The sequence below is a fragment of the Tiliqua scincoides genome, chromosome 2 (genome assembly GCF_035046505.1).
Source record: "Tiliqua scincoides isolate rTilSci1 chromosome 2, rTilSci1.hap2, whole genome shotgun sequence".
NCBI lineage: Eukaryota > Metazoa > Chordata > Lepidosauria > Squamata > Scincidae > Tiliqua > Tiliqua scincoides.
Window position 1 is genome coordinate 114316583 of NC_089822.1, and position 27598 is coordinate 114344180.

General features: G+C 46.4%; 3 protein-coding genes across 4 annotated transcripts in view; 1 reads left to right on the forward strand and 2 right to left on the reverse strand.

Annotated features, from left to right (window-relative positions):
* SMC1A (structural maintenance of chromosomes 1A) overlaps window positions 1-7971 on the reverse strand; it is a 31807-nt gene extending 23836 nt beyond the window's left edge. The window contains exons 1-5 of the mRNA XM_066614032.1: window positions 7736-7971; window positions 4433-4621; window positions 3822-3934; window positions 3054-3257; window positions 455-693 (exon numbers count right to left, since the gene is read on the reverse strand). Of these exons, the coding sequence (XP_066470129.1) occupies window positions 455-693; window positions 3054-3257; window positions 3822-3934; window positions 4433-4621; window positions 7736-7844 (854 nt within the window). The 5' untranslated portion in view covers window positions 7845-7971. The remainder of the gene's footprint in view (window positions 1-454; window positions 694-3053; window positions 3258-3821; window positions 3935-4432; window positions 4622-7735) is intronic.
* Window positions 7972-8211: 240 nt separating this feature from the next.
* RIBC1 (RIB43A domain with coiled-coils 1) lies at window positions 8212-22629 on the forward strand. Of its 2 annotated transcripts, none has more exons than XM_066615694.1 (8): window positions 8212-8365; window positions 12796-12920; window positions 13380-13461; window positions 15760-16104; window positions 17235-17353; window positions 17537-17764; window positions 19197-19363; window positions 21364-22629. In XM_066615694.1, the coding sequence occupies exons 2-8, from the start codon at window positions 12804-12806 to the stop codon at window positions 21443-21445; spliced, it is 1140 nt and encodes a 379-aa protein (XP_066471791.1). In that variant the 5' UTR covers window positions 8212-8365; window positions 12796-12803; the 3' UTR covers window positions 21446-22629. The 2 variants fall into 2 exon arrangements, with proteins under 2 accessions (XP_066471791.1, XP_066471790.1); XM_066615693.1 differs by having other exon boundaries at window positions 12790-12920; window positions 21364-22628.
* On the reverse strand, window positions 22364-27598 carry HSD17B10 (hydroxysteroid 17-beta dehydrogenase 10). Its single transcript, XM_066615695.1, has 6 exons — window positions 27342-27598; window positions 25182-25346; window positions 24906-25070; window positions 24506-24634; window positions 23473-23581; window positions 22364-22980 (listed from the first exon to the last, which is right to left on the reverse strand). Exons 1-6 carry the CDS (start codon window positions 27366-27368, stop codon window positions 22790-22792), a joined length of 786 nt encoding a protein of 261 aa, XP_066471792.1. The 5' UTR covers window positions 27369-27598; the 3' UTR covers window positions 22364-22789.

A 27598-nucleotide genomic window follows, 5' to 3' on the forward strand; every position in this document is an offset into this window, starting at 1 on the left:
TGGCTTCAGAGGCTTGGGTGTGTGTGTGTGTATACAGGGACCAGTGGCAGCATTGCATATGCGGCCCGTCATTGGTTGGAGAGTTGCAAAGCGGCACTCACCTGTACATGCATAGGCAGATACCCTATACATCTCTGAGGTCTTTGCTACAGATTCACAAGCCGCCCTTGGGACTAGTCTCAGCCTTCATTCTACTCAAATTGTAGCATGGGACTAACAATTGCCTGCTTGGTGCATTTTTAGGGTTAGATGTTACAGATCAAGATTTTAGCAACTGCAGATCTTGTACATATAGGTCATTCCACTATGGCTCAAGAGATTCAGTAATTAGCCATGACTGACTACACCTCAAGCTGCCATTTTGCAATCAGCTCTGGTTGGGGGACCTCACAGCCCACTCCAGCATATTATGCCAGAGATCCTCCCCTCCAAATACCATCCATCTCCACTTTACTTGATCTCCTTCTCAATCTGTTGCTGCTCCCTCATCACTTTGCCTAGCTCCTTCTTTTTGTCTTTGAGCTCATCCTCCACTTTGTCCATGCGCTTCTTGTCCTTATCGATCTCTTTATTCTTTGAGCCCAGCTCCTTGTTCAGTTTTTCAATTTCAGCTTCATTGTGGTATAGCTTGAAGAGCTGCAGCTGGACTTGAGCTCGCACCACCTCATCCTTCAGACGCTGGTATCGGTCCGCCTGGTCATGGGGAAGGAGAGCAGAAAGTTTGAACTGTGGCATCTCAGAGATCAAAGCCTGAAGAACGTCATAAACCATTCCTGTGAGAATCTTTAAGTGAGCCCACCTCCCAGTCAATAACAGTAAAGAACACTTACTGCCAGTATATTTCAGTCAATGAATCAATTTGATATAAAAGGGTAAAAAAGACAAACGATCTTTCTTTTTTTAATTCAACCAACTTTTAATCAAAATACAATCTGTGTTATTTGTATGTAAGTGCCACCTTGGAAGAGGCATTCCTCCCTGGAGGAGGCAGAGCATGCCTAAGAACACCTGCTGTGCTATACACTATCTGAAAAGTGCATTCTTTAAAATATGGTCATGGTCTTTGGGCGAAGGTTCAAAACATTTTTGTTCTGTCTTGAATTTGTGTGATGCCCCCCATGCCACTGCAGTGGTCATTGGTTATATGTAGTTGCCCTCCTTCAATTGGTTTTTGTCCTTGTCTGCAGATAAAGGACATTTTGACAAATAGGCCACAGTCAGTTAGGATGGGCTCTTATCATTCTTCCACTCTGATATTAAATACAGGAGCTCCCCAAGGCTGTGTGCTGAGCCCCTTCCTCTATTCCCTGTATACACATGATTGTACCCCATCACATAACACCAATGAAATTATAAAATTTGCAGACAATACTACAGTGGTGGGGCTTGTTAGCGGGAATGATGAGTCTGCTTATAGGAAGGAGGTACAGGAGTTGTTATTGTGGTGCAAAGAAAATAATCTCTCACTTAACATCAAAAAAACTAAAGAACTTATAATTGACTTCCGGAAAAAGAGGGATGTACACACACCATTATACATAAATGGTGAGGGGGTGGAGAGGGCTGCTAGTTTCAAATTCCTAGGTATTTACATCACAGAGGACCTCTCATGGACTATTAACACCAGCATGTTGATAAAAAAAGGCACAAAAGCGGCTATATTTTCTGAGGAAGCTTGGGAGGTTAAATTTGTCTGAGTATCGTTGCACCATTGAGAGTGTCCTAACCTATGATATCTTGGTGTGTACGGAAATTGCTCTGCAGGGGACAAAAAAGCTCTGCAGAGAATTATTAAGATCGCGCAGCACATCATCAACCTTCATCTACCAGCTTTGGAGGACATCTATACATCTCGCTGTCTGCAGAAGTCACATATTATTCTGAGAGACCCCTTCCATCCGGCTCATAAGTTCTTTGAACTGTTGCCTTCGGGTAGACGATACAGAACTATTACAGCACGCACCACACGATTCCTGAACAGCTTTTATCCCACAGCCATAATTACGTTGAATAAGGTGACATAGTTGTTACCATGCTCCTGGGCATTATGGTCTGTTATACTGTTTTTATATTATGATGCATGTTGTATAGAATGTGTGGGTGAGTGTGTAGGGTGTGATTGTTGGAATTGTAGTATATATTTATGCTTGTATCTCAAAAGGTGCATAAATTTTGTTGTGCTGTAGCACAATGACAATAAAGTTACCACTACTACTACTACTTTTTTACCATTTTATTTATTGTTCTTATAAATTGTATATTTTGGTCTGGAATTAAAAGCCACCTTGAGCATTTGCTTTGGCATAAGACAGGTGGGATATAAATCTTTTAAATGAATGAATGAAATAAAATAAAACTTTATTCATGTGCAAACATATGCAGATTTTCTAAGAACTCACTTGATTAAGATTTTTTTAACCAGGTGACAGCAGTATAAAAATGTATTATGCGTGCACATTAGGAATACCTACGTATTGCTTTTCAACAACCAAAAATGTTCATAAAATGGTGTACCAAGCAAAACAAATTAATACTATACGGTCCCCTGTCACCAAAAGACTGAAGATGCAGATGAGACACCAGCAACAGCCACTGGAAGAGACACCAAGCTGGGATGAAGAGGGACATAAACATAAGAGGACACCACTTTAAAAGGTGCCTCTTTGCCCAGTTAGCAGTGGTAAACATAACTAAGCACTGCACAGTCAGTAATAAGACTACTTGCTAATTTAATCATAATTTATCAGGCAAGATTATAAGCAGGAACAGAACAAAGGCAGTGTCTTGCCAAAGATCAGATAGTGGGATGAAATAACTGGGGGATGACCCACCCATACCTGCTCAGTGGCAGCCAGTTGGCTACTTCTGGAAACAGTCTACTGAACGAGATTGACCCTAGCTCTGATTTAGCAAATTAATTCTTATACCTTGATATTTGTTTCCGCCTGACTATTTATCCTTGCTAAATCCTAAGAACTTGAGATTTTCTCTCCTACTCTGGGCAAATCTCAACCATACTGCCTATTCTCATCATCCTTGCATTATCAACTCACCTCTTCTTTCTCCTGTTTAGCCTCCTTACGCTCAGCTGCAATGTTCTTCTTACGGTGGTAGTTGAACTGAGTGTCCTCCTCTGCCTTGACCATCTCCTTCTTGCGCTTGTCGTACTCCTGGGCCAGCTCTCCTGAGCGACTAATCTCCTCAAAAAGTGCTGTGCGCTCCTTGGGGTTTTTCATAGCAATTGACTCCACTGCACCCTGGGTTAGTGAAAATGACTGCATCAGACCAGACCAAAAGATCCAACAAACTTAGCAATCCCTCTCTTTCTGGCATGATTTGACCTATACATGACCAATCTATGGGACAGATGCCACCAATGTCAATGGCTTCCCTAATGAGGAGCAGGAGCCTGGCTATGGGCTCTCCAGCAGTGCATTGACTTCTGCTCCTCAGTTCAGTAGGCTAGCGGCTCAATAATTCCAAAGCACATGTACTGTGATGCTAACTAGAATGTTACCTGCTCAAACATTGGACATGACTTATGACACACATGTTGAAAAAGGTTGGCTGCTGCCATCAGATCCAATTAGCTTATTTAGGCCAGATTCCCACCCCACCCACCCCAGAAACCTGCAGAGTTCTTTCTATACTTCTGCACCTAAGCCCAAGGCTGAGTCACTTTCCAGAAGTAAAATAAGAAGATCCACATCCTTGGGTTACCCTGAGGAACAACAATGCATTTAATTGTATTTATTCCATTCTGTTGGGGGTGGAGGTGTGTGTTTATCAGACCATAACTCTAAAACAAGACAAAAGCTTACCTGGAAGACTAGGAAGTTCCTAGCTTTGATCAGAATGCCCAGTTTCTCCAGCTCCTCGCTATACTCACTCAGCTGCACCACTTTGTTGTTTATTTTGTACTCTGATGAGCTTCCTAGAAGACACACATGTTCCATTTACCTTCATCTGGGCAAGACTAAAGCCCCAAACCTGACAAAATCTACTCCTGTTCAATACTTATGATGCTTAAGCTTCATAGCATTGAGCATTGTTCATTCTTTCTGAACAAAATAGTACTGAGGCAAAAAAGTCAGGCAAAAACAGACTATTGGTTTCTGTGAGGGTAAAAAGCAGGCACAAAATCAGCTGTGAATAATTAAGGCTCCAAGCCTATGCACATTTACATGAGAATCAGCCTCACTGGGCACAGTGGAACTGTGAGATTGGGCTGTAATGCCTCCCCCCTTTCAAAGATCTTCCACACATCCTCCTGAGGCAAAGACACACATGATCTATCATGAATCAACCCCAGAGGAGTCCTCAGCACCAGCCACTCAGCTCCTAGCAACACAGTATACCAGAGATACCCATCCCCTCTTGAACCCTAACCCTATAACTGTTCCCAATTCTCTATTCTGCCCCCAAAACTCACCCACAATGACCCTCGCAAAGGTACGATCCTCAGCACCCTCTTCAGAGTAGACCATACTGACAAAGGCCCGATTGGCAGCTGGCTTCCCCACTGGGGCTCCATGGATCAAGTCCCGCAAGGTCTTCACTCTCAAATTGCTAGTCTTCTCCCCAAGCACAAAGCTGATGGCATCCATGAGATTTGACTTTCCTAGATGAAAAATAGCAAGAAAAGCATGGTGCATGTTAGTAGAAATGCTCTATGCCTCTCCCTCAGTGTGTCATTTGACCCCAGTGTTCATTAGACTTTGACTCAATAATCTTTCAGTGTCAGGGCTCAAAAACACAAGGATGACTTTCAGCATATGCAAAGTACACTTCCCATACAGATTTCTCCATATGATCTGGAATGGGAAGCGCACAGGGCTTTCCAGAAGACTTGAACCTGGTCTTTGAAAAGAGAACCCCCCCACACACACACACCATAGGTATAGCCACTTTGCCCCAGAAAAATGTCTCCAATGCAACAAATAATCACTTCCCCTGCCACAGCCAAGTGCCTTGTTCTTCAGTTACTCACAACAGAGCTCAACAGCCTTCCCTTCTTTACCACCCCAGACAGACACCACTTAATTGATCTATCTCCAACACATCGTGCACTTTGCTGCAGTTGGATGCATGGGGTATAAATAGCTGGTGGTGAAGGTATCCATCACTATATAGTGTTTCTCCATATGATGCTTGAGACAGATCCTGGGTGAGACATCCTGGGTGTCTTCGTGATCACAATTGTTACAAGACAATTCAGATATGGTGCAATCATCAGACATCAGTCAAAGAATAAATCCAAAAACATAGACTATAATGGTTTGGCCACGCCTGCACAATGAACACAAGTCAGCTGCCACATAAGCTCCTCCGGCATGAGCTACTTCCCTACACGAGGGTTCAATAGATAGCACCAGTGTATGGATCAAATACACTGAGGAAGACCTAAGGAACCAACGATTGACCATTGACAAGGCTAGAAACATTGTCAACAATTGCAGAGTTGAAGCATGTAACGAATGACACATGGATCCAGCTGCACCTTATACTGATTGAGAGGACAACTTGCTCCCCAAGCACCAGCTAAGGAATGAAGAAGAAGAATGTTTCTCCAAGAAGTGCCAGCCTTCAATCAAGGCAAAAATCTCAACCCTGTTGGTCTCTTCCTGCATCCTTAGACTGCTACTTTTAAAAAACCTGAATGAGGCTTTATGTCTTCAACAATTGCATCATAAGCAGAAGCTCAACAAGAGCAGCCCATATTATACAACATTCCTCCAGCAGCTGAAAAAAAGAAGGTGCCAGCCCCTTTCCAGATACCACTTAGGTCCAAATTGCCAACAAAAATGAAATACAAATACCCATAACTGCATTGTTCCCATTCATCTGTTGTTGCCTTTCCCTTCACAGGCGTAAGTACTGCTCCTTGCCAGGAGTGCTACAAACCCTTGCTGTCTACGTTATGGGACATCTCCATGCAGCAGGTTGGCCACCCCTATTTCAACCCCATGCCAGAGAAAAGGATATTATATTTGGTAAGCCTCTTGTTCAGATGATACAGACACATTCACTATCCCAGGATGCACTTGAGTCAAAGAGACTCCACTACAGGCAAGACCAGCTGTTACATCTCCACGGGAGTCACTGTTCTGGCTTTATTTCTTTTGGTCAACCTCTGCTGGATCCTCTGGATCCAGGTTTGGTCAACCACTGCTGGATCTCCACAGGAGATCTGGATCCTCTCCTGGATCTCCACAGGAGTCACTGTTCTAGCTTTATTTCTTTTGGTCAACCTCTGCTGGATCCATCTGCTGGTGGGTAATTCTGCATCCCATCTCTGCATCAGAGATGGCTGGAACATTCAATTGCTTCCAATGTAAGGGTGCAGTAAAATTACCCACCCTCAGACGAGGTCACCCTTTGTGTCTCTACTTAATGGCCTATACTTAATTGCCTATTCCAACTCAGGCCCTTTCCAATCACCCTCTAGGCAGTGGTATAGTATTGAAATCATTCAATAACCTCCCAGATGCAGAGGCACAAGAAGAGTTACCCACTCTCAGAGAGGAAGCTGCCCACTATATTTCTGCATGAAGCACTGCCCTGGTAAGCACCTTCCAATTAGGAGGTATAGCTCAAACAGCAGCTCATGCAAAATATTATGGTTTGGAAGTATCTAACAGCCCAATCCTATCCACACTTTCCTAGGAGTAAGCCCCACTGACTCTCAGGGGACTTACTTCTGAGTAGACATGCATAGGATTGGGCTGTAAGTTCTTATTACATGAGAACACAAGAGCAGCCTTGCTGGATCAGGCCAAGGGCCCATCTACTCTAGCTTCCTGTGTCTCACCAGGGCACACCAGATGCCTTGGGAAGCACACAAACAACAAACCTATATCCTGTTGTCACTCCCCTGCATTCAGAGACAGGCTACCACTAAAACCCAGAGATTGTACACAGTCAACTACTTGTCATTATATGGTGGTCAACCTGTTCCTGGATGCGCCTCCAGGACAGAAGTGGGAGTTCCCAGGATGGAACATTCCTTTGTACAAAAATAAGAATGGAAACCCTCCTGCCAGAGAACAAGATTGCAGGGGAAAGGACCCCAGGCAAGTTTACTGCCTCAGCAAGGTCGCTGACCTTGCACAAGCCACCATACCTTTATGCACACATTTTGTGGTTTTGCACAAGTCACCGTGCTTTTTGCACAAGTTTTGCACAAGTCACCATGCTTTTGTCACCATATCTTTTGTATAGGTTTGTAGTTCTGCACAAGTCATCAAAAAATTTGCACAAGTCTTGCACAACTCCCCGTGGTTTTGCACAAGTCTTGCACAAGTCGCCGTACTTTTGTCAAAATATATTTTGCATAGGTTTGCAGTTCTGCACAAGTCATCACGATTTTTTGCACAAGCCTTGCACAACTCCCTGTGTTTTTTGCACAAGCCTTGCACAAGTCCCCATACTTTTTTGCACAAGTCACTATACTAGGCACACGTCCTGACCGGAAGGCAAGGAGACCAGAGCTCTGCTCCGAGAACAGGGAGTGCGCGTGCAGGCGCCAGCCTACCCCCAGCAGCAGGGCCGGCCGCAAGGGAGCCCCCCCGGACAGCTCAGGCGGAGCTGCCACCCCACCTCAGCAGCCACCCCGCGAGGGCCAGGCAGGGTCTCTGCAGACCAACCGGCGGGAGGAGAAGGGGTGCCTCTTGGAGCCTGGCAAAGGTTGGTCGTGCCGGCCTCCCCCGGGGAGAAACCCCCCCCGCTCGCGTACCGGATCCGTTGGGGCCGATGATGGCCGTGAAGCGCCGGAAGGGCCCGATGATTTGCCGCCCTTTGTACGATTTGAAGTTCTCGATCTCGATGAGCTTGAGAAACCCCATCGCGCGGGCTCTGCGGGGGCCTACGGGGTCCGGCACGGGACAACGGCGCCCTGCGGTCAGGACCTCCGGGCCCCCCTCGCGCCGGCCCGCTCTAGCCCGCCTTCGACAACAGAGAGCGAAACCTCGCGAGGACTCGCGCGCACTCTCCCCCTCCCCAAGCAGGGCTGAGCTTCCCCAGAGGGCGGGTCTGCCTCGCCGCGCCTCCCTACCAATGGCGCCCTCTGATAGGGTAAGCCTGCGCGTGACGCCTCCGCGTGCTTCCCACTGACGAACAAGGACACGCTTCTGCCAAGGCGCTCCCGCCCTCTCTTTCCGCGGATAGGCCCGCCTGCGTGAACCGAGGGGGCGGGGCCTGTTGCTACAGCAGCCAAGAGGACAGCAGTCGAGCCGGCGGAGAGGACCGAGGAGGGTGCCTGCACCTCAGAGGAGGGCTTGGCAGCAGCTCCCTTGCCCGGCACGCGTCGCCCGTCCACCTTTTCTTGGAGGAAGCCTCGTGGTTCGCAGTAGGACTTGCACTTAACGTAAGCGCAGATGCCTGTGCGTGTTTACTCGGAAGTAAGGGATGCGACGTGTAGGGATGAGTGTGTAGGAAACCCAAGGCAGTCCAGGACGCTTAGTCGGAAGTAAGTTCCATTGTGTTCAATGGGGTTTACTCCCAGGAAAGTGTTGTGGGACTGCACCCCGCGTGTATTTAGGGCTCCCGCCTTCCCTTCCCTGCAAGGCGGGCAGGTGGCCTTGCTCTCTGAGGGGGGAGGCACTGCTGAGCTCAGGAGACACCAGCAGGTAGAGGCGGTGACTCGGGAAGGCTCTGGCCTGGAACGCGGGTTGCAGCCCTTGGTCTTCAAATGGTGGGGGTCGGAGTCTGGTCCATCACTTGAACTAGGATGGAGCTCAGAAGGCTTTTTTTGCAGAGTGGAGGCTGCCGCCTCTTGTGCCAGCACTGGGACCCTCCCAGTGACGCTTGCTGCTGTTTCTCCTGTGTCAGTTTTAGGTCTGTGAGCTTTCTTGAGATGGGGAGCTGAGAATGAAAATTCATTCCTTTGCTAAGCAAACTGCTTCAAACCTCTTGTCAACGAGCAACACGCAGGGCATCCCAAGAAACTCTTTTGGGCCAGATCTATGCCAGTAAATTTGCTGATGCGCATTCGAGCAGCCCGTGTAAGGCTGCAGGGACCAGGAGTGGAGGTTAGGATTTGGTCTATGTTGCCCCCTTCCGGGCCCAGTCTGCCTCCCAATCCACTCTCTCGCTACCCTCTCTTACCCCCTGAGCTGGCCTGCCTTGGCTGGCACAAACCTGCCCCCTCCGGGTCCAGATTCAGCCTCCAGGGGCTAGCACGGATCCATGTCAGCCTAGCCAGCTCCATAGTAGTAGAGTGTGCTTTCTGGCACATTCACAATACTCCTGGGCCAGTGTAGGGGACCTGTGCTGGCCAGTCGCACACTCAGGAGTGCGCTCCAAGGGACCTGCAGACATCCACCGGTGTGTGGGCTGGTTCCGTACATCTGTTCAATTGCTTTCCTTAGATGTTAAATGTTTAGATTTTCTACAATGAAGTACACTGTGTATAAAGTAGAGATTGTTAAAATATGCAGTGTTAAGACACCTTGTATTATAACAGCTTGTACTATAACAACAAATTATGTAATTTGTTGCATGCTCATATCTGATATGGCATGCCAAGCACTGACCCTCCCCTTACCTGATGATGTGCCAGCCACTGCTTCTCCTATTCTCCAGTGTTCTAGCTCAGCACAGTCTTCCTCTCTACATTTCCTCTTCTGCTCTGTCTTCCTTTTCCAGTCCAGGGAGTAGAAGGAGAAGGAAGAGCAGTAGAGGCAAGTAGGTGGATGGAGATGAGCACTCCCCACCAATCTGCTGCCTGAGGCAACTGCTTCAGTGGCTCTCATGACCATAAGTGCTGTTCAACCAGTGGTAATTCAAAATATGGCAAATATTACTGGTCATATAGATTACCACTATGTGTACGTGAGGTGTCTGATCTAGCTTACAAGTACTACTTCCTCCAGGGACAGCAGAGAGTGGGAAACTCACCACAGACATTTCTGCAGCAAGGAAGATCCATATGCAATCCATCCATGTGCTGCTATCTCCCAGCCCATTCCCTCCCCCTCCCCACAATGTGTCATCCTTGCCCATCCTGCACTCTTTTGAAGGTCAGGATTCAGAATGTTACACAGCCGCACCTCACAGGTGTAAGTGGTATACTTATCTTTTTACATAGGTAAATAGTGCAATTGATAGACATGATAGTTTACAGATTAACATAAGCATTAAGATGAGTCTGTGCTCCAAAGAATTTGGAATCTAAATTTCAACAGTGGGGAAACAACAGAAGGGAGATGCATGAGGGAAGCAGGGGTCATAAGACATCCATGTGAACAACTGTGGCTGGTGAGGCAATGCATCATATGCGGCATTTTCCTCCAAATCCTAATGTTGCAGAGGATGTTGAGGTGCATTTGAGACTGAACTTGCACCAGGACTCAGCCCTATATTCTATATTCAGTTAGTTCAAATGGGTGAAAGTGTCCATTGAGCAAGTATTGCTACGGAGAAGGAAGAGGAAAAATGGCTTTGAAGAGCAAGTGAAGATGCTTGTTCGAAAGTTCTTAAACATTTATGGAAGAATTTCTAGCATAAATGTATTTAAAGAGAAAACAAAAGTATAGGCTTTTCCCTGTATCCATAGGTGCTCCATTCCAGCGCCCTGTCAGATACAGAAACTGCAGATACTGGGAACTGTGTCTTAACACCCCCCACATCTTCTCCCACACCAATTAACATTGTTTTGAGGCTTACTGCAGCAAAATGTTTCTTCCTTTTACAGGATTCCGTAAGTATGCAAGGTTATAGCGAGACGTGCAGGCAGCAGGCAGCCTGAATGCTTGAAGAGACTAGAGCAATATTAACACTTGTCCTCTACCATACCAATTTGCATGATTCACTACACATTAGAAGTACCACTGGAAGTAACTGGCAATGATATCATCACCAGATACTTCCAGATTGGGAGGCCAAGTGCAACACTACAAACACTGATAAAAGACTTAGGACAAAGAGGAGGGCTTTTCTGAGCATGCAAGAAGTGCACACTGGAGCTCTGCCTGCCAAGCTGAGCTTTCTACAACTGTTTATTGCACTGCATTGTTGGTCTTACTGCTGGGTGGTGAATGTATGGGGTTCTTGTGAGGACCACCAGACACCACCTCAAGTGCCAGTGGTACCTATACCACTGGTTGAGAAATACTGGATTAGGTCAAATCTTAACAGCAAGCAGGAGGTTAACAGTTTCCTGTTAACATTTGATCCAATGTCTTCAAGCATTCAGGCTGCCTGCAGCCTGCCTGCATGTCATGCTATAAGCTTACATGCTTACAGCATTCTGTAAAAGAAAGAACATTTTGCCACAATAAGCCTTGAAACATGGTTAATGGACATGGGGGTTCAGGGGGTCCACAGATTGACAGATAGTGGATCCACAGATGGGTGGGTGGAAGGACATCTGTAAACTTGTTTTGCACTGTTGCATCTTCATCTTGCCTGTGGTTCTCAGCTGATCCATCCAGTGCATAAGAGCACAAGAAAAGCCCTGTTGAATCAGGCCAAAGGCCCATCTAGTCTAGCATTTTGATTTCTCTCAGAGGCCCCTGAAAGCAGGAAAGAAAGGCATACTTCCCTCCCGCTTTTGCACTCCTGCATATTGCCGTCATGGCTAGGAGTCCTTGGATAGACTTGTCCCAAGTTACAAATCATGCAGGCCTGCTTTGTATAGCACAATAAATTGGAAGAGTTAGTAAAGGCCAACTAGTTGTGATGGATTAGCCGTATTTGTTGTTCACATGCCTATACCATTCATGTATAAAGTGTGTGTGTGTGATTTTTATATAAAAGGTGGGGGGTCACCAAACTCCTCTTATTTCTTGTATTGGTCCTACTGGGGAGGACAGCGTTCAAGGAGATGAAATGCAGAGAGGTGAGTGGACTGGAAGAAAAATGCTTGAAATGGTGGAACATGGGAAAGTAGAGCAAATTAGTGTGCAGTTCCCCTCTTCTGCACATCCTTTTAGATATCAGAGGTCTACATCTATTTTCTTTTGCTGCCCCTTCTGTTTGCAGCTGTCTTTAGAATATCTAAAAAGATGCTTCCTCCACAGCTTCCTTCAAATCCCTCCTTAAGACTCACCATTTTGTGAAGCTGTTGCACCACATCTTAATCCTCACTCTCTATTGCAATGGTTCTCAAATTTTTAGCATCAGGACCCACTTTTTAGAATGACAGTCTAGTGGGTCCCAACCCAGTTTGAGAAATGCTACTCTGTTGTAATGAAGTATTCAGTTACACATACTTAAAAATAACAGGCTTCCCCATTTTTCCCTGGCCTTCCTTGGTTGATACCCCTGTCTCAGAATCTACATTGTAAGCTTCTTGAGGTAGGGATCTGTTTCTTCACTTAATGTATAGTGCCCTATACATCGATGTTGCTATATAAAATTCTAATAAATCCATCCACAGCTTTACATGTCAACAGAGCAGCTGTGTGAATAAACAAGTGTCACCATTGTGTCAAGTTTGGCCTGAGGGATTGGGGGATAGAACTGGTCAAGATCTGTTAAGGAGGTGTCATAAAGGCAGAATCAGTCTTGGAAGCAAAAGATTTGCAGAGTCACTAATGCTAAAGGGAACATGAGTATAGGAGAGCAATTTATGTCTTGTTAAGCCATTTCTGCCCACCGGTGCATATATGCAACAGGGATAAAATATGTACACCTGTGGGATAGGCAGAAATGGGTTTAATCCAGGAGCTATCTGCAGAATGACTTCTAAAGCCACACCTGAATTGTGGGCATCTATTACCACCAATCAGAAAGAGGTGAGATCCAGTTAGCTTCCATGCATTGCTAACTGACAAACATACCCTTCAGTTACAGGTGCAGTGATGTATAAAGTGGATATTCAGGAAGATACAAAAGAGGCAGCTGCCATTGAAGCCCGCAGGAACCGGGAGAAGCAGAGACAGAGCCGTATCTTTAATGCTCGCTACCGCACAATGGGGGTGAGATTTGCAGGACTGTGAAATGGAAAGCCATATGTTGAATATATAATCTTATTTATGAAAACTCATAAAATTATGTACAAAATGTATCTTATTTTCTAAAATTGACCTGCTCTGGCCTACTATAAGAGCAAGACTGAGCAATGTGGCCCTGGTAGCTGAAAGTTTGGGCATCCCTGATTTAGAGGGTTGAACTGCATGTGCTGGGGAAGGATTCTAGAGGTGTAGCCTAGTTGCAGTGAAAACAGAATTCTGGGATACTTTAAAGAGCAGCAAATAGGAAAGATTATGCTACAGTGTAACAACTGTTGTTGCCACAGTGTTCTTTATTGATTTTAGTGAGGAAAGGGTGGAACAGCAGCACTCAAACCATTAATAGAGAACAGCTTGTTTTTTTTCTAACCCTGTTATATACTTCTAATAACCTGTACTCTCATAATGTCCTTCACCCTGCTTAAGGTGGATGTGGAAGGCCTGAAGAGCCAAGTACAAGAGCGAAAACTGAGAGAAGAAGCAGAGAAACAACGGGATGAAGCTTTTGGTACGCATTTCTGTTTCACTTTGCCCTTGGGTCATTCGTCAGACCTGCCCAAAGTATTGGCCTGGGAGCTGGGAAATTAGCCAGCCTATAGTCTTCCTTTTGCACAAGTCAGGATCTGTAAGAGTTGTTTTCAAGTGCAGTAAAGTACATGAGTCTTGGCAGAATTAATAGCTTCAGCCTCAGCAGGAGCTGTGTCAGGAGCAGTGGGGTATTTCAGTCTTGCTAGTGAAAGGGCTTGGTTGCTATATTTGGAGTCAGGAAAGAATTTTCTCCTGGATGAGATTGGTTGTTGGCCTTGGCATTTTTAAGTTTTCCATTATTATTATTATTATTATTATTTATATCCTGCCTTTATGCCCAAAGGGCGCACAAGGTGGCTTACAACATTTAAAAATACAACATTAAAAACAATAATTAAAACAATTTACAAATAATTAAAAATCTAAAAACAAACCCCGTGGATGCTCATATAAAAAAACAAGAAAGCCAGCCAGCCTGTCAACTATTAAAAGCTTTTTGAAATGAAAAGGTCTTCAGTCCACGCCAAAATGTTAACAAAGAGGGAGCAGTTCTCAATTCTAAGGGGAGGGTATTCCAAAGTTCAGGGGCCACCACCAAGAAGGCCCTCTTCCTGGCCGCCACCCCCTCACGTCTCTTGGTGGCGGCACAGTCAAAAGGGCCCCCCAGATGATCTAAGAGCCTGGGCAGGATTGTAAGGAAGGAGGTGGTCCCTCAAATACCCTGGACCCAAGCCGTAAAGGGCTTTAAAAGTCAAAACTAGCACCTTGAATTGGGCCTGGAACAGAACCGGCAGCCAGTGTAGCCGCCAAAGCAACACTCGACAAAGGCTCGACAGAGTCAAACCAACCTGCTCCAGCCACCACATGAGCAGCCGCGTTCTGTACTAATTGTAATTTCCGGACCGTCTTCAAAGGCAGCCCCACGTAGAGTGCATTTATAGCTGTGGTTTTCAAACTGTGATGATAGAAGCTTATCAGGAGTTCTTCAGTGAAAGATTGGTAATGGCAGACAACCTGCCCCAAAAGCTGCTTATCCATTATTACCAATCTTCCTGTTCATTGCAAAATTCTCAGTTTGTATATAGGGTGAGAAGCTAATCTCAAGAGGCTTGTCTAGCATATCCCATGCTATAGGAGAGTGCATCTTTGCTAGTGCTTCTATATCCTTTGCAATGCTCAGGAATTCTGACACGTAAGGGCATTTCTTGGTGTGCAGATCAATACAGAAACAGTTCTTTGAGGGAAATTTGAAAGCTACCTAGTGTCATGAATATGTACATGTTAGGCCTAGGTTAGCATGTGAAGCTTGAACTAAACTAAGTCAGTGTAACAGAGAAGTTGCTAGTAGTTCCTAGCTGCAAGAGTGTGAGTAAATAAACAAAAGGATTGTTGTCTCTCCTTTGCTGGCCAGAAAGGACAGATAACAAGAATTACGACCCATTGGAATGTTTAGCACCTTAGCAGACAGAGAGGCATCGAGCATGATGTAGTGCAGCTGTGGATCTCCAGTTGGGAGGGGTAAGAACTAGGAGGAGTTAGCAACCAGGTCAACTTAGAGAAGGTTCTGTTCCTCTAAGGATCTGATTGGACAGTCTAAATAAGTATGAAGTCACCTCAGTACTTAGTACACCTTCTTAGCATAAGAAGTATAATAATGAGTGCCCAAGGGTGGTGTGGTTCCTTCTTGGACAGAGTTTTTGGGTGCAACATCCTGCACATGTGTGAGCTCCATTGTCCATTATGGACACCTGGCCTCATAGGTAGCTCTGGAGCTAAGAGATCTACAAGAACTGACCCAGGCGAGCGATAGGGATTAATAGAGGTAGCCAGCTAGCTTTATTTTATTGCTGATATGTTTCCTAGGTGTTTATGCCTCTAGCGTTTGCTGCCTTATTGTAGAGTGTGTAACCTTATGTACTTAATAAACTGAACTATCTTTTACTAAGTTGTTTCATTGTCTGTTGGGGACAAAGGTTCAGAATCCTGCCTAGCCGTTCAGCAAGCTACCGAGTGCTCATTGAGGTCTAGTAACTTGAGAACTGAGGCTTTAATTGGAGAAAGAGCTCAGTGCCTGCAAGGGATAGAATTAAGCCTAGAGGGTCTCAGTGTCCCTGGACTGAGGCACTGGCACATACAGGGTGGTGGCAGTACTACTGAGCAGAGGGGCCTTGAGGGCTTTAGGGTTTGAAAACCAAGAACCCTGAGCACCCCAAACCTCCCTATGTTTACAACACGACACCTAGGAACATAGTGCACTGCCTTTCCTCTTGTTGTACAGATGCAGACAGAGTGCAGTGTGACAAGATTGCCCAGATGTTGGAGGACGAGGAACACCAGCGGAAAAGGCAGCTAAACCAGGCCGAACTGGAGTTCCGGGAGCAATATCAGCAGCCTTCCAGTCGCCGGGAGTGGGACCTTCATGACCCTGAGGCAGTACGCAAGGGACTCCCAGCCCGTGTGAGTGATGATGACCCACGATGTGGCCCTTCTAGCATGCAGCGCTTTGCTGGTGAGGACTTGAATGCACTTGCTCAGTGCAAATTGCAGAAAAAGCAGAATAAAAAACACTGGGAGGAGCAGAGTGCTGAACGAAAAAAGGACTTAGCTGACCGCAGGTATGCAGGTGAGTTTGGGCTGGGTCGCACGAGAGCATTGCCCCAAAGTTTCTTCTTTGGGAACATGGGAACAAGAGCCCCATTTTGTGTGAAAGTGGGCAGGACAGGATGCTTTGTGAAAGCTTTTGAGGCCAACAAAATGTGAAGAATAGGATTCAGCTATTCTTATTGCTGACCCAAGACATTTTAGTTGCTAAGTTGGAAAATACTCATGGCTGCATCCATCTCACTGATTTAACATGAGACCCAATCTACCAGGAAGTTCTTTTGTGCAACTCTTATTGAAATGAATGGGAGTTTCTGTTCATTTCTGTGAGACTTGTGCAGAACTATCTGGTGAATTGTGCCTCACCTCCTGAGTCAGATCCATTACTCTGCTGCCTTTATTGGCACTCAACTCCTATGTTCCAAGGGGTTGCCTCATGGTAATACCACCTCTCACTAGTGCTTATTAAGGTTTGTTTTGTTTTTTATCTAGACCTTTTGCAAGAAAAGCAAAGGTGAAAGAGACATTTTGTCTAGATTTACCCAATTGGATTGAGGCTGAAACTGGGTGCTTAATGAGATTCCAGCCGTTGCTACTTATCTATAGACAGACAGGCTTGTATGTGTGCCCATGAAGACTCACCTGGCTATCAGTGTCAAGTGAGGCATCTCAGTCCTAACATAACTACTCAGAATTGCACAGTTCTTGAATATTGCCCCAGCTGATTACTTGTACCTGTTTTGATGTGCCCCTCCCTTATTTTCTCCTACCAATTCAGGGGCACCAGGCAAATGAACTGCTAGTTCATGCATCTGGTGTTCTTACAATCAGAGACTTTGATTGAACAAGGGTGGAGTGAACTTCCCTATTGCTGTAAGAGAAGGTAAACTTTCATCCCCATCCTCTCAAATTTAAATGAGCAGGACCTACAAAAGAATGCCAGTCTGTCCCACTCCTGCTCTGCCACTTTTTAAGACATGTATGATTTTCCTAATAGGGCAAACAGTAGCATGGAGTAGTGGAACTTTCATCAAGAAAGCAGTACAAAAAGCTGATCTGGTTTAGGAGCCCCCTCCCACAGCTTACGTTTGCATCTCTGATTGCTTTATGTTTTTTGCAATCACATTTCCAATCCTGTTGCTTTCCTTGTAGATATCCTGGATGGCAAGAAGAGAATAGAACTGGACCTGCGAGCCCTGGAGCTGGCACACTTGGAAGAGGAATGCCGCAAGGCTAAAGCCATGGCAGTTGCTAGCTATAACCAAGCCCTGGTACTGCCCCTACCCATTCCCCCTTAGCTATCTGTAACATTACCCAGAGAACAGGGTAAGGACAGGCAAGGCTGAAAGGATGTGAAGGCTACTTCACTGTTGGATCTACTGGATAGGGGCAAAGGGAAGTTCAGGCCATGCTACTTATACCATTGCATCTCTCTTCTCCTGTCCCCAAACCAGGCTGCAGAACTCACTGAGCAGCAACGTCTAGCCCGGCAGCGGGAAGAGGATGATAACCGCACAGAGATCCACAATACCCTGACTAGCAACATCTTGACAGAAAATCCAGATGTAGCCATAAGCCTGTTTGGGCCACACCGTATGGTCCCCTCCCGCTGGAAGGGGATGACCCCTGAGCAGCTGGAAGCTATGTGGAAAATTCAGGAAGAACAGCGCAAGGAGAACGAGGTAAGTGGTAGAGGATGGGGTGAGAGCTGAAGTGAACTGCTTATGTTTCAAGTGATTCAGGAAGGTATACTGGAGAGACATCATACTTCTCTATAACAATTACTAATAAGACTGTTTTAAATTTTTTTCTTGTTGGATTGTTTATGCCAATAAAGGTGGAATGAATGAATGACTAATAAGACTGCTGAGTGATGGGAAAGTGCAGGGATGCAGGCAAACCTTTGCATAACATACAGAAGTGTGGGGGTGTTGTCCAGTAGTTTGGACTAGAGAAAAAGTGTCATATATAAGGCTCACAGGCTGGATATTGCTCTCAGAAGCTCTTTATCTGGCCCACATGATATTTAGGCTCTTCCAGAACAACCCATTTAAAAGAGCCACTTCTGCCGAAATGCTGGGAGAGAAGAACTGAAGGAAGCCTCAGAATGCAAGGAATGCTACAGGGGAAGGGGCAGACCAAGAGGGGTGAGCAGGAGGTACACTGCCTCGGCCTTGGGGAAAACCCAATTATCATGTGCACCACCCTTTCAGCAGTGCCGCTTCTGCCAAAGCATCACTTTGCAGAGCACCAATCAGCTGCTGAGCTATAGTGATGCTTTGGTAGAAGCAGCACTGCTGAAAGGGCGGTGCACATGACAATTGGGCTCTCCCATATTCTTAAAATATGATCCAGATCTGCATATTTTCTCTTGTCATTTGCAGCTCATGAGTTCCTACTTGAGAACAAAGTGCTAGTTTCTGCCACCATCTGCTTAATGATGTTATTTCCAGCTTAAGGTCTCTTCCACACCCCAGCAGGCTCCATATTTGGCCCACTGTATGAAACAAGTTTGACACCCCTAGACTAGAGTATTCACCATCAACCAGTTATTTGAACTGACCAAGCAATATGCAGCATAATCTACCTAATGTTAGTAACATGGGGAAAGGGCAGAGAGGCTAGTGACGGGTGATGCAACAATGCAACATTGCAACATTTCAATGCAACATTGAAAGCACCTTTTCAGTTTTTCTTAGGGGTTATTTGGGGTGGAGATATCTCTTGCCAGTGAAAGGCCAGACTGCCCAAGCAGTTTTGCCTTTCACAGGGATTTCCGGTGGTACTTCTCCTTACTGGCATTAGGGAAACAATATAGGAGATAGTGGAGAAACACGTGGATTGCTGGGAGGCAGCATTCTAAAGATGATACCTCCCAGCATTTACATAGTACAGGTCAAGCCTGAAGTTCTAAGACACCTCTTAAAACAGCCTTTTAAAAGAAGCCATCCCATATTAAACATTCAGGGGTGAGTTGTTGGCCAAGACAACAGTGGCTGAACTCAGGCTGCCTTGTGAGTTTCTGGCAGAGGAGAGATTTTGGATCAGGCATGTTGCAGCTTACACTTGCAGCCTCTGCTCTGTAGCAACTCTCACACCTCTTCCTTCCAACAGAGGTTGCGAGAAGAAGAACGGCAGCGGGATGCTGAGTGGGACCGGCAGCGACTGTTGGCTGACCGAGCCACCATGGTGATGGAGGAGCAGGAGCAGGATTTCCGCAGACAGCTGAGGAAGGGCTTGGATGGCTACAATCAGCAGTTGGCAGATGCACAGAAGTCACAGTGAGTTGTTGGGGATAAAATGAGAGGTGGCTCCACTGGGATGCAAATGAAGCACCTGCCTCTGGCGAAGAATTTTGAGTGCCCCAAAGAATGGAACATAATAGCTGGTGGCTGGGACACAACCCATCAGGATGTTCTCACTGAAATGAACAGGACATCCACAAGAACACCCGTTAATTAGCCAATAACAAATGTTGTTTGCATGATGGGAATGTGTACTGATATGGGTGAGCCTTTGCATAAGGCTTTGCACCAAATGTCATTGGGCTGTTGGTGGGGGGAGGGGGAGAGATGGTCAAGACAGTCAACATGTCCAGACTTTAACTTTCAGTAGGTACTACAGCTCAGGCATGTAGAGAAGACAACATTCTCAACCAGAAGCCCTTCTTCATCTGCATGTCTCAAACAGCCCAATCCTAAGCATGTCTACTCAGACGTAAGCCCGGTTGAGTTCAGTGGTGCTTACTCCCAGGAAAATGTGCATAGGATTGCAACCACAGTCTCTGTAGATTATCAAGAGTCTCAAGCCTGGGTGACCTATATGCAACCTCTAAGTTTTAGAGCAGTGGTTCCCATCCTGTGGTTTGTGGACCACAGGTGGTCCATGAGACCCTGAGGAGTGGTTTGCAAGATATCAGGAAGAAAAATGATCACCTTCTATCACTTCCAGTGCCTTGCCAAGTGAGTGTTTCCCCCCACAGACCACTGAAATATCAGCTGTGGCTGTGGGCAGTTCTCTGCCCTTTCTGGTAGTCCATGGGAATTGCTTGCTCAGGAGATGCTTCCCCACAGACCATCAGAGAGGGTGAGGAATGGAACACCTGTAACCGCAGCTGGCACTTCCAGTGTCTCACTGTGTGATCCCCTATAGATTACCAAATTTAGTTGCATTTTTAATGTACAGGGGTGGGGGTTGCATATGGGCCACAACGATTCCAATTTTTGCCTCAGTGGTCCATGGGCTCCAAAAGGTTGGGAAACCCCTGTTTTAGAGGTGTCTCTGAGTGCCAGATGTAAGGAAGTGGCAACAAGATACAGGCATCATGTTGTCTTCTGTGCTCCCAGAGGCATTTGGTGGGCTACTGTGAGATACAGGAAGCTGGACGAGATGGGCCCTTGGCCTGATCCAGGAAGGCTCTTCTTATGTTAAGAGTGAGGGAAATGCATTATGTACATGCTTTGGGTTGTTTTGTCTGCTCTTTGCATATGTCAGGGTTGAGTCCTGCCATTAAAAACAAATGTCAGAGCTGTGTGCTGACACACACACACACACACACACACACACACACAGTCTTAAACTAGGGATGTCAAATACAAGGCTGCCATGGTGTAGGCTTCCTCATGAGGAAGCTGCTTGAACCATTCACTAAAGAGGCTATGCTGTGTCTCCAAAACTAGATGTGATAAGGCAAAACGGATGCCATTTTTGGAATCTGCACCCCAGATATACCCAGGAATTGGTGTAACATTTAAGGAAGCAAAATATGTGTTGGCCTGTGTAACTGGGCTATCCCAGTACTACCTTTTCAACAGTGCTTCTTCTGCCGAGGCTCTGCAAGGGAAAGACAAGAGGCAGCCGCAGAAGGCATGGAATGCAACAGGGGAAGGGGCAGGCACTGCTGAGGTGCAGGGAGAGCCCAATTATCAAGTGGGCTGCCCTTTCAGCAGTGCCACTTCTGCTGAGGTGCCACTTCACAAAGCACTTGAGCTGCAACGTGATGCCTCAGCAGAAGTAGTGCAGCTGAAAGGCATGATAATTGGGCTCTCCCATATCTTGAAAATATGATCAATATTCGTATATTTCCTTTTTTGTCACTTGCAACTAATTAGTTCCTCCATGAGAACAAAGTACTTATTTCTGCCCATTTGCTTAATTATATCACTCCCAGCCCTCAGCAGACGCTATGAATGTTATTCAGCATGCTGTATGAAACAAGTCTGATATACCTGTCTTAAACGTACCCATCTCATCTACAGAACACATCTATATTGTTTCACAGCTTACAGTATCTGGAGAAGGAAGTTTACACCAATGCACCTACAGCCCAGTACCATCTGCAGTTTAACACCAGTAGCCGATAACTGAAGAATGCATGGACTCACCTGCTGCAAAGCTGACATGAGTGAAGTATTTAAAATCACCAAAGGGATTTATTGTAGACAAATGGAGCCCTCTGGTGGCTGTAGATGAAAACTGCAAGGACTAGACAAGGGCTGCATAGGAAGGACTACCAATCAAATCCAGTTGGGGACAGTTTCACACAGAGTCCACCCTAGGTGGAGCTTTTCAGTTGGTGTGGCAATTTTATGTTTGCTCCATTGGCATGATGAGCTGCCTTGCACAAATAATTACCTATGTGCCCTGTGAAATTGTACTGGCCTTTCTTTACCATGGACTTGGCTCTTAATGAAGAGTCGGGCTAGGTAGCTTGTTTTTATATTTGCTCATCACTCAAGTGCCGATAGACTTCAGAAGCTGAAAGATGCACCCACATGGCCTTTTCTGAGAAGATCGGGTGCTGGCTTTCAGTGCCCCTAGTGCCTGCACCCTAGACATGCAGGGTGTTTCAGCAAACAGTAATTTCTCATCCATGCACAAAGCTGACAAGTACCACCACAAGATCAGAACCAGCTACGTAAGTAGCCAAAGTTGGCTCCCTCCTCTTAATACAAAGGGTATCATAAGCAAAGTATCCTGTAGCTCACACCTACAGTTATGCATTATAAATCTCAACCAAGGCTGTAGCCAAGCACTACAGTTTTTACAGATGTAACAGCATGGGTTTTCTGGTTGTAGAAATTTGAAAATGTGAATGTCGAGTCTGGTGGCTTTTATTCCTCAACACATAGAGGAAAACCAGCACTGTATTGATATTCCCCACTGAGCTACCAATCCCTGCCTCTGATACTGCCTGCATTGCTCTATCTTGCCAGAGTCCCTAATAAAATATTCAAAATCATCTGGAGGTTTTACAAGGGAAAAAAGATGAAGCAAGCAACTTGATTTGCAGGATTTACTTTGATAAGATTGTCACAGATATTTGAAATGCTTTAGCGAAGTATGCTCACAATCCTCTTTCAGGATGGGAGGAGTAAAAGTGGCAGGACTTCTGGATTGTAACAGTAGCTCTTAATGCTTTGAGAACATATTAGTGGGTCAGATGGCTAGAGGCCACCCATTCCAAGCTTTACCCTACAAGTTCTGAAGGGAAGACTCATATAGCAGTCATAGCAATAATCATGTAGTAAGTCTAAATACTGATCATCCAATGATCTAGATTCCAGTGAAGGAGCTCTGCACAGGCAGCTGTAATCATCAACAGGATCAATTTCCCATGATTATGATCCACTGAGAATCCGATAAACATCTCATGAATAACAGGGCACAAGCAAGCCCTTCCTGCTTTACCAGACCAGAGCAGCAGGTCAGGGCTGCATTCGGATTGCCCCATCCAGCCGAATCACCTCGCCGTTGAGCATGGGATTCTCCATTATGCACTGCACCAAGTGGGCATACTCCCCTGGAGCACCCAGGCGACTTGGGAAGGGCACCTGCCGTGCCAGAAAGGTCCGCACTTTCTCAGGAAGTGATGCCAGCAGAGGAGTTGCAAACAAGCCTGGAAAAACAGAGACACTCAGTGCTGCCCCAGTCCTCTCTCCTGCACAACACTTACCAACCAGTTACGTGTATGCCACAATTATTGGAGCACAGAACAAAATATTAGGCACAAAATGCATTTTTTTTTAAAGCAAGCAAACGAATCAGATTTCTGACCCTTTGGCTGCAAAGATGTGCTGTCAAGAGTATGGGGCCATTGTTTACTGAAATCTCAAGCCAGAGAGGCAGCTGAATAAGATTTTTTAGGGTGAGATTTCTATGTCCTGCAGAGCTTCTATTCCTCTCTCCCATGACTAGCAAAACCAGAATAAATTATGCAAAATAGAGAAACATTCAGAATAAGTTTTATGTAGAACATATTTGCAAAGATCTTAATTTGCACTGATTACAGAATGTGGATTATTTTAGTGCAGAATACACATAACCCAGAGAATGCTCCACAAATTCTACCCTTCTCCCACAATGCCTAGATTAAGGACAGGATTGATACCTGGTGCAATGGTAACAACTCTGATCCCCATAGGGGCAAGATCCCGAGCAATAGGCAGTGTCATTCCCACGATGCCTCCTTTGGAAGCAGAATAGGCAGCTTGGCCAACCTGAAGGATAAATAATGACGATCAAGCATCTACACTAACAATAGTCACAAGGCAGTACTTCAGTATTCTCTGAAATATTAACGGAAGGCTCTAGTGCAGGGGTCCAAACCTTTCAGTATATATTTTACACATTTTCACAGGCCCCCAAAAATTGGTTTTATAAATGAATAAATTAGTTTTACTTGGATTTTTTTATTGTAATGAGCACAATATGATTCAGAACAAAAGAGAAATGTGACAATTAGAAATGAAAAATGTTCTGCTTAAACTGAGAAATGATATATAATGAGTAAAAATGTCAAACATTTGCTAAGGGCCAGATAAAATCTTGTGGAGGGCCAGACGTGGCCTCCTGGCCTATGTTTAGAGACCCTTGCTCTAGCGTGAAGGCTAAGTAGCACCAAATCAAGGCTGCTAATTTCAGGGGGTGATTGAGAAAATCCAAGTTCAATCAATTGTCACTGTAAGTGGGGGGTGGGGAGGAGAACAACTTCATGAGGTTGGGACCAACTAACAACTATGAGTCCTTTGGTGGCAAATGGGTAAATGAGTCCAGAGTATGAGATGCTGCTGCTCTAGTGTACATTGAAGGACATATGCAGTTGTCATCCCCCACCTTGAAGTGGGTTTGGCTCCAATCTACGGGGAAGCAGTGAGTGCAGCTCTGTCTCGCTGCTATAAATAGGTCCACATGCCTCTCTCACTACTGAGTAGGAGTGCCGCACACCACTGGCTGCCTCTATAGCAGAGACTGGTGACCTATGGATTACTGTCCTTTCACACACACACAACACACACCCTTACCCTTGCTTCCTCCCAAACCTGGTGAAGATTGTCACACGCAGGAGCACACTGAGAGGTTTTCAGTTTTAAAACAATGCTACCTGGATGTTGTTAGTCAGACTTAAGAAGCTTAGGACTCACCTGCCCCTCAAAGGCAGCCACGCTGGCAGTGTTGATTATCACACCTCTGTGTCCATCTGAATCAGGCTCATTTCGCCCCATCTCACCTGCTGTCAGACGAATTACATTGAATGTTCCAGCAATATTCACCTGAAAGACAGACACAAATGCAAACAACAGACCCAAGAGCTTCATCCAACTCTGTGTGGGCCCAATGGGACCAGACAATACAACATTACCCCACAAGTACACATCAGAACTAACCATGAACCAAGCAAACACAGGTTCCCCTCTACTCTGAATCAGATAATTGTATCTTAAGTTTCCTGCTGTCTCTTTCCAGCCAGAGAAATTGTTGGGGCAAACACACATGATGACAAATGGAGAACCAGAATGGCAGTTCTTCACACAACCTACTCACATTGATGACTCTCTGGAAGTCCTCCAAGTTGTGAGGCAGATCCTTCTTCATATTATAGGTCTTTACAGCTACTGCAATCCCAGCACAATTCACCGCTGCATCCACATGCCCAAACTTCTCCCGTGCCAGAGCCAGGGCAGCTTTCACATCCAATTCTGATGTTACCTAGAAAAGGAGGAAGAGATTATGCTAGCTCATCCACCACATCTTGCTGCCCACCCAGAGCTGGGGTACAGAGAGTTCAAATTCTCTGTTCCCCCATCCACAGTTCCTTACATCAGCAGGAGCAAAAACACATCGCTCCCCCAGAGACTTGGCCACATTCTCCCCATCAGACGTTGGCAGGTCCACAAGCACAGCACTGCCTCCTTGTTGTACCAGCCGCTCTGCTGTGGCACGCCCCAGCCCCGATGCCCCACCAGTCACTAGGGCAACCATTCCCTGGGGATAAGAAAAGAGAAAAATATAATACAGCACTCTGGCAAGACATTCCTAGTCAGTCTCTCTCTCTCTCTCTCTCTCAGAGAGAGAGAGAGAGAGAGAGAGAGTCAGAGAATCCACAGAGGGAATATGACGCCTCAGATGTCTTCCAGAAAACCTGCATAAATATATATTTGTGTTCCAAGAATTCCCTCAATCTGAAAAGTATACCAGTGTTTCTCCAGAAAAAAACAACAGGCTTAGCACTCTCTGTGCCTCAAACAACTGTATGATTGGCAAGAATGCAACAGGTGAGTTTTTCTCAATACAGATGGCACTGCAGGCTTGCACATGTTGCATTTCTACTTGTTATGCAGCTACCTCAGGCACAGACATCCTGCTGGGGGGGGATGCAACCAACAGCCCTATTTTTCTTAGAAAGCCCCCCCCCCACCTCAAGCAGTGTGACAACAACTTAAAATGCTGCTTTCCCTCTGTCTTCATCTGCACTGGGAAGAGATTCACTGGTTGAATTCCTGCCTGCCATGCATCTGTTAAAGGCACAGGAACCCCATTGTATAGATTTTTGCTGTCATTTCATGTTAAGTCATTTCTCCTCGTGTTGCATACACATCACAGGGACCAGATGTGTACACCTGGCTAACTTGGGTTCTTTTGGCCTATGTTAAGAGAACAAGCTTCAGGTGCCAGCTTAAGTGGCTTGAGATACCATTCTCTCTGGGCGAGGAAACCTCCCTCAAAAGTGCCCTGTAATGGGAGGAATGTGATATTCTCTCCCTCTCCAAGAGCTCAATCCTCTGCATGTCTATGCAGAAGTAACTCCCATTAGAGTCAATGGAGCTTACTCCTAGGTAGGTGTGGAGAGGACTGCAGCCTCAGAGCCCAAGCCTCTGCATGTCTACTCAGAAGTAACTCCCATTAGAGTCAATGGGGCTTACTCCTAGGTAGGTGTGGAGAGGACTGCAGCCTCAGAGCCCAATCCTCTGCATGTCTACTCAGAAGTAACTCCCATTCGAGTCAATGGGGCTTACTCCTAGGTAGGTGTGGAGAGGACTGCAGCCTCAGAGCCCAAGCCTCTGCATGTCTACTCAGAAGTAACTCCCATTAGAGTCAATGGGGCTTACTCCTAGGTAGGTGTGGAGAGGACTGCAGCCTCAGAGCCCAATCCTCTGCATGTCTACTCAGAAGTAACTCCCATTCGAGTCAATGGGGCTTACTCCTAGGTAGGTGTGGAGAGGACTGCAGCCTCAGAGCCCAAGCCTCTGCATGTCTACTCAGAAGTAACTCCCATTAGAGTCAATGGGGCTTACTCCTAGGTAGGTGTGGAGAGGACTGCAGCCTCAGAGCCCAAGCCTCTGCATGTCTACTCAGAAGTAACTCCCATTCGAGTCAGTGGGGCTTACTCCTAGGTAGGTGTGGAGAGGACTGCAGCCTCAGAGCCCAAGCCTCTGCATGTCTACTCAGAAGTAACTCCCATTAGAGTCAATGGGGCTTACTCCTAGGTAGGTGTGGAGAGGACTGCAGCCTCAGAGCCCAAGCCTCTGCATGTCTACTCAGAAGTAACTCCCATTCGAGTCAGTGGGGCTTACTCCTAGGTAGGTGTGGAGAGGACTGCAGCCTCAGAGCCCAAGCCTCTGCATGTCTACTCAGAAGTAACTCCCATTAGAGTCAATGGGGCTTACTCCTAGGTAGGTGTGGAGAGGACTGCAGCCTCAGAGCCCAAGCCTCTGCATGTCTACTCAGAAGTAACTCCCATTCGAGTCAGTGGGGCTTACTCCTGCAGAGTGGAGAGGACTGCAGCCTGAAGCTCTACTGATTATTCCAACAAATGTACATTGTGCAGCTCCTCAAACAGTGCCTGTGTCCCCGGGAGGCAGCCTCTCCCCCCAGCCTCTCCCCCCAGCCTGGTGGTTTCGCCCAGGCCCCTTCACCTGGCAGCAGAGGCACGTCTGCTCTCGGGTCCCGCAGGAGCCCCCCCCCCCTTCGGCTTGTTACCTTCACGCTTCTCAGGGCCGCCGCCATCTTGCTCCCTGAAGGGCCAGCCTCCCAAGCACCGCCCACTTCCCGAGGAGGGAGGTGGAAGTCAAGTGAGAGGCCTGTGCGGTGCTAGGCCGGCTCTCCTGAGCGCAAGCCCCGTTGAACAGAATGGGACTTGCTGCTGAGCGGGCTGCTGGTCTTAGGGGTCTGCTGGGGTGCGCGCGCCGTCGTGTGGAAGCACATACTGTGCAGCGGCTCGCTCTGGCGCGGACCTT

Coding starts and splice junctions, on each gene's coding strand:
- RIBC1 (XM_066615694.1), top strand. CDS start 12,804: ATGTATAAAGTGGATATTCAGGAAGATACAAAAGAGGCAGCTGCCATT. Junction 17,354..17,536: donor CTAGCTATAACCAAGCCCTG/GTACTGCCCCTA, acceptor TCCCCAAACCAG/GCTGCAGAACTCACTGAGCA. Junction 17,765..19,196: donor AACAGCGCAAGGAGAACGAG/GTAAGTGGTAGA, acceptor TCCTTCCAACAG/AGGTTGCGAGAAGAAGAACG.
- HSD17B10 (XM_066615695.1), bottom strand. CDS start 27,368: ATGGCGGCGGCCCTGAGAAGCGTGAAG. Junction 23,582..24,505: donor TGGCTGCCTTTGAGGGGCAG/GTGAGTCCTAAG, acceptor TTTATCCTTCAG/GTTGGCCAAGCTGCCTATTC. Junction 22,981..23,472: donor AGTTGTTACCATTGCACCAG/GTATCAATCCTG, acceptor CTGTTTTTCCAG/GCTTGTTTGCAACTCCTCTG.